The 12,291-nt window shown below is 37.7% G+C and overlaps 1 protein-coding gene across 1 annotated transcript in view; it reads right to left on the bottom strand.

Moving 5' to 3' along the window:
- The window catches only part of ERBB4 (erb-b2 receptor tyrosine kinase 4), a 584,656-nt gene that overhangs the window by 226,385 nt on the left and 345,980 nt on the right, over positions 1 to 12,291 (bottom strand). Inside the window, 2 exon segments of the mRNA XM_070933199.1 lie at positions 495 to 588; positions 4,923 to 5,055. Of these exon segments, the coding sequence (XP_070789300.1) occupies positions 495 to 588; positions 4,923 to 5,055 (227 nt within the window).

Raw genomic sequence — 12,291 nt, 5'->3', positions numbered from 1 at the left:
TACTGAGAGACATCAAGTAAGTGTAATATTTGACACAGGATGCAATACTCACATTGCCTTAAGACTTATGTTGGGATTTTTCATAAAGACAGATCACTGTTATACTTTATTAGATTCTATATTTAGTTCTTTTCAGCCCATGCAAAACTTTCATGGGAACATGCATAGCTTTAGCATAGTGTTTCCACTAAGATTTGAACTAGAACCAGAGACACACAGGTTCAAATCCATCTTGAGCACAATATGTTTAGGCGTTGATTTTGGGAGAGTCATAGACTATTAGCCTATTCTAATTCAGAAGTTTGTAACTGTAAGGAAAATTAAGTGGAAAGAGTATATTGTATATTGTCTTAAGTTCATGGAAGAAAGGGATGAATATAAATCTAGCAAATAAATAAAATTAATAAATTTACAAAGGATGAAAGAAAGAAAAAACAAATCTGTCTTCTATAATAACCAGCTTATATGTTGGACTGTATATGGATTGTACTTACAGCCCCCTTGCAAGTTATTCTGTTTCCATCCATCTTCTCACATTGCGGATCACATTCCACACAAACTGAACCATTTGCAAACTCTCTGTATTCCCTGTGGAAATAACAAGCAATTTAGAAATACCAGAAGTGACAGAATCAGGGAGCAACTTCAGTTTATGACATGATTGTTATTCTGCAAGCAAAAGTGCTTATCCCCTGTCAAACTACACCTTCTCTTTGATAATTTTCTAATTACATCCCCATCCCCAAGCCCTGGATTAATATGCAAATGCTGCACTGCTAGGTTTTATTCACTGTTTGTAAAGACAAGGATATATAAATATTTCATACTATTTATACAAACATGCAGCATGCCCTTTTTGATTGGGACCTGCCCAGAGTTCAATATAAAATGGGAAGCAATATCAGTGTTTTAAATAATAAATAAATAAACATGCTGGAGATGAAAAACACATCTATTGAAATAAAGGGACATTGTATACATATCTGATCTAATTTCAACCACTAGGGTTTCCTCTTTTTCTGATGACTTCCTTGGTACACTTGAAAGACCTCTAACAAATTACTCCTTTGTGAAAGAAAGGGGGGGGGAATCATCTAAAAACGTTGCTTGCACAGAAATAACGGGGAAGCTGAAGTTATTTAAATCATATATTTGGAACCTAAAACAGTTATCACTGTTAAAGGGGTGTTATTAGTGGGAACAGCCCTTGGATGTTCATTTCCTGTTCTTTCATCCTGGAAATAATTGCAGAGGTTGTACAGAACACTAGGCGTGCATATAACCTACTGATTCAGCATTCAAAGCTGGAGTGGTCTATTAGCCACCTAGTTGTTAAAGACAATCAAGAATCATACTATTGAGATGCTAGAATTCTTCTACGTGTCCCACTGAGTCTGCTGGTGAGATGGGAACTATAATCAATTCTAAACAGGGGCCTAATATCATACCCCAATATTTTCTTGGCCTGAGAAATCTAACATTATGGAAAGAACAGGAAGTATCTGTACGTCTGTGCCTTCCCAATTGAAGTAATTTGTTTGTCAGGGTTCCAAGTAACACCCCCAACCAATGAATACTCCAAGGCCAGCAGCTCCTCAAAGTTCCATTTTATTAGAGATGTGATATTGGCACATCTGGGAAAACCTGAATCTGAAAGCTCCCAGGTTTTCCCCACCCAAAGGAAAGTCAAAGTCCCTTCCCCTGTACCCACATGTCCATCACATGGTCCAATCAATCCACCATCCCAACTGGAGATGATCCCCAGTCACGCCTCTCCAGGTGCAGGCTGAACATCCTTGACTCCCAGAGAAAGGAATGCAGTTATGGCTATATATTTCCACCAACTCCATGCAAACCCCCTCCTGTCTTCCCACAGCACTAGGTGTGGCAGCCTGAAGATCCAAAGAAAAAGATAGCCTCCAGGGCAGACATTGCTAGTGTGGGAACACCATCTAGTATAGCTTAGTTTATAAAAAGAGTCATAGACCAACATAACTAAGATTAAAATTCAATACAACAGGGATTAAAAATATCATTCATTAATATCCTACTATTGGCAAAGAATAAAAAATTACATTACTAAAATTATTACTAATATATTTGACAGTTGACCACATATGGAGATAACAGTAGAACAAAATTTAGCAAACTTCAGTGTGTTAATTGAGGACTGATAATAACACTTCTTTATTTTACTCTTACTATTAGATCTGACTAGAAAGGGTATTATTAGGTCCAAATGGAAATGCATATAAAAGGAGCAACACAGTAATCAAGAGCTAGATGTCTCTATTACTTCAATTTTCTATGGAAAAATCTATTTTGATCTAGGTATATCGCTAAATTTCCCTTGACCCAGGAAAATGATCTTTGATGCCATCTACAGACATTAAATAGGGGGTTGTAAAATCTCTCTGCTAGATTCTTTTAAAAAGACCATAAGGATTACACTAAAGTCTTTTTGGTGGTCTATATTTAATAGCTACTGTCTCACTTTAGTCATGGCCTTTTCAAAACCCAAGCCTATTCTCGGATAGCTCTGAGAATCCTCACTTTTGAATATCATTTCCAGTATGTTTTTTCCAGGATGAAGATGGGGGAAAATAATTCAAGAATAGCAAGGACATAGATAAAAGGCTCTGACCTGTTTCCCAATTGGTAGAATTACTATTTTTATCAGCTTTAAGTGTTACAGATTATTCTTGGTCTGTGGCTCTTCTGCCCTCAGAACAGAGGAAGTGGGTTTCACCCTCCTTTACTTTCTTGCTTCTCCCAGGAACCATAGTGCTACAGGCTTTGCCCACAGAGCAGGTCTTTCTGATTTCACATTGTTTGTCACCTATATACATTGTCCCTACCAGCAATCCCCTTGCTTTGTAGCTGTTAAGGAGAGATGTGCAGTTTTGTCCTCACTCCTAAATGCCACTGAGAGTTTTCTTTTGACTGACACCATATGGTAATATCTCTATTCTGTAGGCTTCTGCAATGTACAGATATTATCATATTGTTAAAGGTAAGCACTCCATATCCTTCAGGCGGGGAAAGACAGAAAGGAATACCACTTTAGAGTTTTTAAGAATTATGATAAGAATGCCTGGCTTGTCATTCACCCATCCTGTCTCTCCACCAGCAAGAAAGTGGCTACCACAGTGCAAATAAAAGTCTCTGACTTATGGTGAGCCAGAGGTAAAAAGGAAAAACCAAGGAGGACAATTATGAAGCAATAAATTAAGATTGTTTCAAATCATATTCTGCAATAATTGGTTTTGATTTTTTTTTTTTTGCAGAGCTGTTCTTCTAAATTCAAAGGAACGCAGCTACAATTATAGTTAGTAAAATTTTGCAGAAAGGTTTTTACTGCAGATCTTTGAAAAGAAAACCAAATAAATTGGTTTTGATTCCCAGATACTAATTTAGTTTTCTTTTGTATATCTTTTGGATAGAAACTCTCTCTTCTAGCCCTTACACCAAACTAGCAATTAAGTACAGCTTTTTCACACCCCTAAAAACACATACACATATATGTACATCATGTACAAAAATAAGAAGATTAAGAAATGGTAAAATCAGAAACTGATAAAGAAGAGTTTCAGGCAGATTCTTATCAATATCTATAAGACGTCAGTGAAGAAGTGACGTGGATAGAAGAAAAGATAATTTCTGTACCTAAATGCAGATATTGAAAAGGGTTTCATACTAGAGGGCCCTGGAGTTGACCTCAGTAAATGGCATAAGGAAGTTTTCTCATAAACTAGTCTTAAACTCAGACACTACTAAGAGCAGTTGGAATTCTACTGGAAAGAAACTGAAAGCTATGAATATATAATTATTATTGACAAATGAGCTGCAGTATACTGGCCCAATTTTAACTTCCATATATTCTTCAAAGGCAGTCCTGTGTAGAGTGCATTGCAATGATCCAGTTGGAATAAAATACACCAGATCAACATTCCTAAAAGACATAATTGATTAATCAGCCTTATCTTGGTAAAACTGCCCATGACTACCAACGATCTACAAAATAGTATTTTCAAAGAGGTTCTACCCAACTCAACAGAAGTTGAACTCCAAATCTGAGATCAAGTCTACTGATCAAAAATACTTTTGTCATGTTAGAATTCAGTTTCATTTCATTAGATCTTTTTCAATTCATTATTATCTGCAGACAATTAATCATGATCTTGACAATCTCCTTGGACTGTGATGGAAATGTATATTGTTGACATTGAAAGCTCAGACATAAACTATTTCTCACAATTAACTATTCCCTGCTGTTTAGCCCTCAACCTTGTTGCCTTGTCTTGTTACCAAATTTGTTGTGGGTACAAATGAGGTTTAAAGCTTCACTGAAATGATTTGAGGCAGTGTGTTTCACCTCTCCATCCCCACCCCACCCCCAGACAAGGGAATATGCATTCAGGAACTGAATCAGATAACCGCACTAGTTCCTTGGGACTTCCTTTTGACAGATATCAAACTTCTGCAATCTGTTGCACAGCATTTCCCATCTAAAGTACCAGTCAACTCTTTTTATACAGTGTTGCTGCTTTTCAACCTTCCATTTAAAATACAAGTATAGGCAAGCTTTTTCCTTGTTCCAGGTTGGTGACTTTCAAAAGAATGACCAATTGTTCTGTCTTGTGGCCAAGCTTACCCATCCCCTGCAGTCAATTCTCTAGTCCAGTTACATACAATTATATACGAATTGCAGACTTGGCTATTGAAATATCTTAGCTAGATTATTTTGCTTCATTCTCCCATAAAAGATGCTGCTGCCTAACACAAGTTATGATTACCAGTTGCTGCATGACAGATGGCTTCTTCTATCACCAAAACATAAACATTAGTAATTTCAAAAGCATGAACATATTTATATAAACACATGCACATACACACAAAGCCTAAAGGCAAAAATGACTTACCCTTCATAAAGGTGACAAGACTTTACACAGGTTTTTCCTCTGATGAAGTGTTTACATGATAAACACTGATCTGGCCCTGGCCCCCAACATCCATTTTTTGAGCATAAATGGCTGCATATCATCCCTTCTGCAGCTGTAAAATATAGACAGGCACAATCATTTATAAAAAGTACTGTGCTAAATGGAATGTATAATGCTTGTTCTATCCCCACCACTTAAATCCATACATTAAAAATGGGAGGAAGAAACAGGAGAAATTTCTTTTTGCTTTTACAAAGGTTGCTCTTGGGCCAGTACATTAAAATATTCTGTTTATGATGACTGGATTATTATCAGCAGTAGAAAAAGATTACAAGAACCCACCTCTTCAGAGGATTATTTAATATTACTCATTAATACTAATAATGTTTTAAATTGAGACAGTGCAGATTTTTTAAAATGTGATATGTAATTTGTGATTATTTTAAATGGTTTAAAATGTGCTACGGCATGAAATGGTCTACTAATTGAAATGTTATTTCCTAATTTCTTTAACTAAACATTTATGACTAGAGAGCAGAAGGCTTGGAATTAACATACTGTATCATCCTAGATAATAATAATGTATTAGTGACATCATGAGCTGTTTCAGAAATATTGCTGAATAATTTTTAGGTGGAAATAATATAAAAACAGATGGAATCTGGTTGACTAAAAGTCATAAAAGAGAATTAAGTTATTATAAAGGTATTCACAAATTTTCCTCTACTCATATTGCCACTGAGATAATAATTGTTGTTTTATTTATCGGCATGCAGTATATATAATATTCTACACAGAAAGAAATAATTAGAAAAAAAAGCAAAAAAAAAAAGAAGATAAAAAAGAATTGATGAATAAAACAAATTTTAAGATTAAGAAGTAGGTAAAATAACCGGGTATCACTATGACAAACAAGAATTGTATGTTATTTCAAAGTAAGACATGGAATGAAGTTTAAAAAAACATGTTAAGATGAATAAAATTACAAGTGTCATTCTTGGGAGAAATTCTGTGATAAAAATAAATGTCTTGCCAGAATGATATTTATGAAAGAGTGGATATTGCTGAGAAACAGAAGATTTCTGGAGTTAAAAGAACACAAACTGAGATTTGGTGGCATGGAAACCCACCACTTGAGTAGTTACAAACCCAGATTGTGCCCCTAAATATCTTTCGGGTTCTCAGCACAAGAAGCATTTATAAACAACAATATTGTAAAATTGGGTCTGGACATGCGGGTGCTTTCACTTATGAGCATAATAATTTACAACCAGGAATCCAGTCCCAACAGCAGTTGTAAGTAGACACAAAGACAAAAAGATTCGTCACAACTCATAATGGAGGAAAGGATGGTGGAGATGATGAAGTTGCTGAGAGGACTAAATTGACTTCTTTCATCAGAGAAAAGACCATTTATTGCTGACTGGAACACCCCCCCACTAGACTTTTTGAATAAACAGAAAAAAATGAACTTATGATTTTTGATTATAATGAATAGATAGAATATATTATAGAAAGAAGAGAGTCATGTTGTAACCATACAAATAAGAGGTAAATTTATCATTGTACTTAAAACTGCTGTAAAGAAGAGCAGAATCCACTTATTTTCATTCTTTTCTATATTTTTCTACTTTCTTTTTTCCCCCTTTTTTAAAAAAGTTTTAATAATATTCTATTGTTACATTTTTGTTAGTGCTTAATAAACATCATATTGTCTGGATTATTTTATTTGCTTAGCAGTACAGATTACATTCTTAATCTCTACCCCTTTTTTCCAATCACTGGTAGAATAAATTCCATGTTTGATAATATTCTGTATCTTCTTTCTGCTTAATCTTCAATGTAATATAAGTATATTTCTTATACTTATATAAGAATACTTCTAGCTTTCTCTTTGGTTTTTCTTTTTCTACTTTATATTAATTTGTATTAGTCTTTATCTTTTTTTTTAACATTTTAATAAAAATATATATGAAAAATTAGAAAATAAATAAAGGGCACTTCCCAGATTGAGATATGAGTAGTTACTGGGGATAAGATAGGAGAAAATATTAATCTGTAAAGATGCAGTCAAGGAAAGCTAAGGCTCAGAATGAACTAAGACTTGGAACAAATACCAAATATACAAACAAAAAGCTTTTTCAATATGTAAGTAACAAGATGAAAGTCAAGGACATAACTGATCCATTAATGGAAGAAAATGGCAAGAAGATGATGGAGATCAGAGAGAAAGTAGAATTGCTTAATAGTCCAATTTATCAAAAACTGTGAGACATAACAGGAATATAGGTCAAAATAGGCAACAAATTGGTAAGAGAACACCTATTCACTCTAGATCAAGGGTGCCAAACTCACGTCGTCACGGCGGCATCACATGATGTATTGGGACTTTTTTTCCCCTTCACTAAACCAGGCATGGGCATGGCCAGTGTGTGACACATCTGGCCCATGGGCTGGGATTTTGACAGCCCTGCTCTAGATGAATTCAAATTGCCAGGACCAGATGGTTGACATTCCAGGATTCTGAAGAACCTACAGATGCGATCTCAGAACCACTGAATAAAATATTTCAGAGCTCCTGGAGCACGAGGGAACTGCCAGAGGACTGGAAAAGAGCTAATGTGATTCCAATCTACAAAAAGCGGGAAAAGATGGATCCAGGAAACTACAGACCAGTCAGCCTAATATCAATACCTGGGAAAATCCTGGAAAATATTATCAAGCATCATATTTGTGCATTTGACACAGTAGACACAGTCCACTTCTTGATAAGACAGAACAATGAGGAATAGACAGTACCATCACCAAATGGATTCATAATGTTTTTTCTTTGGGCAAAATGGCGGCCAAGGCAGATGCTTAGCCACATCACTAGAAACTAGTAGTAGAGAAAAGTCATAAAATCTAAAATAGTGATAGAAGTAGAAGTAGCAAAACAAAGAGAATAAAGAAAATAAACATAGATCAGGTCCTAAGAATTTAAGCAATAACAGCCAAAGGTCAAGGACCAGCGAAACCAGACTCCCAGCTGAGTTTCCAACTGCCCACGTGGACCCAGAGTCCTGAAGTCTGAAAATTTAGCAAGATACCGGCATTCCCGAGCAACCATAAATAAATACTACCGGAGGCAAGTATCTAGATAAGCCAGGACTAGCTGGAGAGACCTGATCCAGTGTGATCCTCCAAACCCTAGCGAATGGCGCAAAAAAAAAAAGCCATTCAGCAATCCCCACTGGAGGTATAAACCTCGGAAAACTGGAGCTAGCTGGCAAGGTCCCTCCAAACCCTAGCAAACAGCGCAAAAAAGCCATCTAGCAATCCCCACCGGAGCCATAAACCTCGGAAAGCTGGAGCTAGCCGGTGAGGTCCTTCAGACCTAAGTGAACAGTGCAAGAAAAAGCCATCCAGCATTCCCCACCAGAGGCATATACCTAGCTAGCCAGATGGAGAGACCCAAACTAAGAGGTCTATTTGCGAAGCTAATATACAGATCACTAATTCCCCACAGGAAGCATTCAATTAGGAAAGCCAGAATGAACTGGAGAATCCCCACAAGTAACTAACTAACTAACTAACTAACTAACTAACTAACTAACTAACTGACTGACTATAAATAAATAAATAAATAAATAAATAAATAAATAAATAAATAAATAAATAGAGCAAGCAAGCAAGCAAGCAAGCACCCAAGTAAGCAAACAAGCGGCTAGACTATCCAACAGCCATTGTAAAGCAGCAAAACCAAGGATAGCAAGGAGCAAGCCAGGCTAGCCACAACGAAGAGAGGTCAATCTCTCTAAGACCAATAAGGGGTGCTAGTGGAAGGTGAAGCTCCCACAGGCTATACACGCACACAAGCACGCAGGACAATCAGAATAGAATGAAATTCTACCATCCAGTCGCCCAATGGAATCCAGCAAAGAAGAGGTGCACCTCCGCAAAATCAAACCTGCAAAGTCACCTGTAAACCTGTAAAGTCATGGAATTGATTATAAACCAATACATCACCCTCCACTTAGAAACAACCTGCTTTCTAACAAGCAATTTGGTTTCAGGAAAAATTTGTCCTGTAATCTGCAACTCCTACATGCAGAAACATTTGGCCCACACATCTTGACCAGGGTAAAGGTATTTCATGAGAAGAGTACTCCTCTACTCACAATAGAATCCCTTATGCCACCAGACTTCAAATTTTGGGCTTGGACAATCTGGAACTGTGCCACCTGCGGTCTGATCTAAGCATAGTACACAAAATTGTCTGCTACAACATCTTACCTGTCAATGACTTCTTCAGCTTCAACCTCAATAATACATGGGCAAATAATCAGTACAAACTAAAGGTAAACTGCTTCAAACTCAATTGCAAAAAATACAACTTCAGCAACCGAGTGGTCAACGCCTGGAATGCTCTACCTGACTCCATTGTTACATCCTCAAGCCCTCACAGCTTCAACCTTAAACTGTCTACCGTGGACCTCACCCCATTCCTAAGAGGTCCGTAAAGGGGGCGTGCATAAGCGCACCAGCGTGCCTACTGTCCCTGTCCTACTGTCCCCATTTATTTGTATTGTCCATGTTCATACTTATACCTGCTATCTTGTACATGTTTAACAAACTAATAAATAAAATAAAATAAAAATAATTAGTTGACCAACCATAGTCATCATGTAGTCTTCAATGGAACTTCTACATGGAAAACATGTAGTGGAGTACCACAAGGTTTTATATTGGGGCCAGTGCTCTTCAAAATCTCCATAAATGACAGAAGGGGAACTCATCAAAATTGCAGATGACAAGCTGGGGGACGGGGGGGTGGTTTGCTAACACTTTTGAAGACAGACTCCAGATTCAGAAGGATCTTGTCAGATTTAGATCCTATCCAACAAAATGCTGCTCAGGAGTGAAGCAAATAAGAATCTGCACCCTCTTGAAAAGGTGCTTTTCAAAGGGCAACTGGACTTTCTTGGGGTTTTTTTTTCCTTGACAATATTTCACTTCTCATCCAAGAAACTTCTTCAGTTCAGTTCACTTCTTCAGAACTGAAGAAGCTTCTTGAATGAGAAGTGAAACAAAACCCAAGAAACTCCAGTTGCCTTTTGGGACACTAGCATATTTGGGACAATCATGACCTGGATGTTTGAGAATCTCCATAGACAGTAAGGGTCTGGCAGGAAAAAAAACAAATGCACAAGTATACAATTGGCTCAACAGTAGTAGCTGTCAGTAGGATCTAAGTGTCCTAGTGGATCACCACTTAATTATGAGTCAGCAGTGTGCGGTAGCTGCATCAAGATCATGAGAAGTAATAGTACCGTTTTACACTGCACTAGTGAGATATGTGCACTATACAAAAGGATGCTGAAATCCTAGAAAGAGTGCAGAGAAGAGCAACAAAGATGATAAGGGGTCTGGAGGCTAAATTTCACAATGAATGGCTAAGGGAACTAGATATGTCTAGACTAACAAAGAGAAGGATTAGGTATAGAAGCGTCTGATGGTAGGACAAGAATCTTATGTATAAAAGATAGATTAAGATAAGAAAGAGAAAATCTATAAATATGGATTACTGATGCGAAGAAGTTGAAAAGAAGAAGATATAAATATCTATTTTTGTTTGTTTGTTTGTTTTTTAAAAACTGTTTAATAAAAATTATTTTTTAAAAAAGAAGAAGTAATGGATGGAAGCTTGTAAAAGAGAGATCCAACCTGGAACCAACAGAAATTGCCTGACAGTGGGAACCAATTAATCAGTGGAACAGCTTGCCTCCCAAAGTTGTGGGTGTTCCATTGCTGGAAATTTTCAAGAAAAGTTTGGGTTACCATTTGTCCAAGATGATATAAGACAGTGATGGCGAACCTTTTCAGCACCAAGTGCCCAAACTGGAAAGGTGGCTGGCGAGTGCATGTGCACTGACCAGCTGGTCTTCGGGTTTCTGGTGCTCCGGTGTGTGCAAAGACCAGCTAGTGTGCACCGAAAACCAGAAGAGCCCTTGGCGACGGTGCATGTGCCCACAGAGAGGGCTCTGTGTGCCACCTCTGGCACGCGTGCCATAGGTTTGCCTTCATGGGTATAAAGTCTCCTGCCTTGGGCAGGGGGTTGGAGTAAAAGACCTCCAAAATCCCTTCCAGCCCTATGATTCAATTGGATTCTATTCAGAAAACCCCAATTTTTAAAAAAAAACTCAGATGAAGATTTAATCTGAAAAAAAAAATTCTCATTCATATTCTTTTCTTTTACTGAGATGCTTTAGTAATGTTCCAAAAAGATGAAATGTTCTGTAGCAAGTCTCTGCCATTTTCAATTTATACTGTTTGTTGCTTCTTATTCAATACACTGCTACTAGAATGAATGTCTAATTGTACTTCATTAACAAAGATCCTGAGTATCTGTCATGTAAGCACATCGACTGCCTGAGCACATTATTACTTTCATATAGCTTGTTCTCGCCTTACTTGGGTTCAACACTCTTTCATCACTGTGTTGTGATTTCTGATGCTTGCACAGCATCAAATGCCTCTTTTGATCTAGAGAACATGCCTCATCTATGGCTAAAGAGCATTTTTCATACTCTTTCCCAGAGAATATCATTACAGCTGGAGGTTAGGTAGTCTCAGTGTTTGTTCCACAGTTCCATGGCTACAGTGACCTTACAATATCCTGGAGAAGATATGTGTCCAAATCAGTGGTGGGTTCCTCCCGGTTCCACCCGGTTCTGCCGAGCCAGTAGCGGTGACGATATGACATCACCGAACTGGTTCTGGCCCCTCTACCCACCCCCACATTATTCTTACCTTTTATTTGGCCCCACCCCCAATCTATTGCTGCCTCCTGAGTCCCAACTGATCGGCTAGAAGGAAAAAGCTGTTTAAACTCTTGCCGGGGGGGGCTTCAAAGGGCCGTCCTAGAGCTGATCAGTGTTAAAAGGCAGTGTGGTGGTAGACTGGTGCCTCCAAAAACAAATGAGTAGACCGGTGCCTGCAAAAATAAATAGGTAGACCAATGCCTCCAAAAACAAATGAGTAGACCAGTACAGCTCTGCAACTTCAAGCAGTTAAAAGCCTGGTAGACCAGTACCTCTGCTAAATCCTAAAGAATTGTCACATGACTATCAAGCCACACCCAGAAAATAAGCCATGCCCACAGAACCGGTAGTAAAAAATGTTAGAACCCACCCTGGTCCAAATGGAAGAATGGAACACTTCTCCCTTAATCATAAAACTTCACTCATCATGATCCTGAAGGCAATCAAGCCCCAGATTCTCCCCAGCATACTCACTCCCCCATCTTAAAAATGAAAAATAGGATTGCAATCACCACAATTTCCTTAGGATATTCTTCTCTTCTCTT

This window comes from Pituophis catenifer, unplaced genomic scaffold (genome assembly GCF_029215685.1).
Source record: "Pituophis catenifer annectens isolate HBS135680 unplaced genomic scaffold, rPitCat1.0.hap2 SCAF_1, whole genome shotgun sequence".
NCBI classification, from domain to species: Eukaryota; Metazoa; Chordata; class Lepidosauria; order Squamata; family Colubridae; genus Pituophis; species Pituophis catenifer.
The sequence above is the reverse complement of the archived record's forward strand: the minus strand, read 5'-3'. Positions and strand labels throughout refer to the sequence as shown.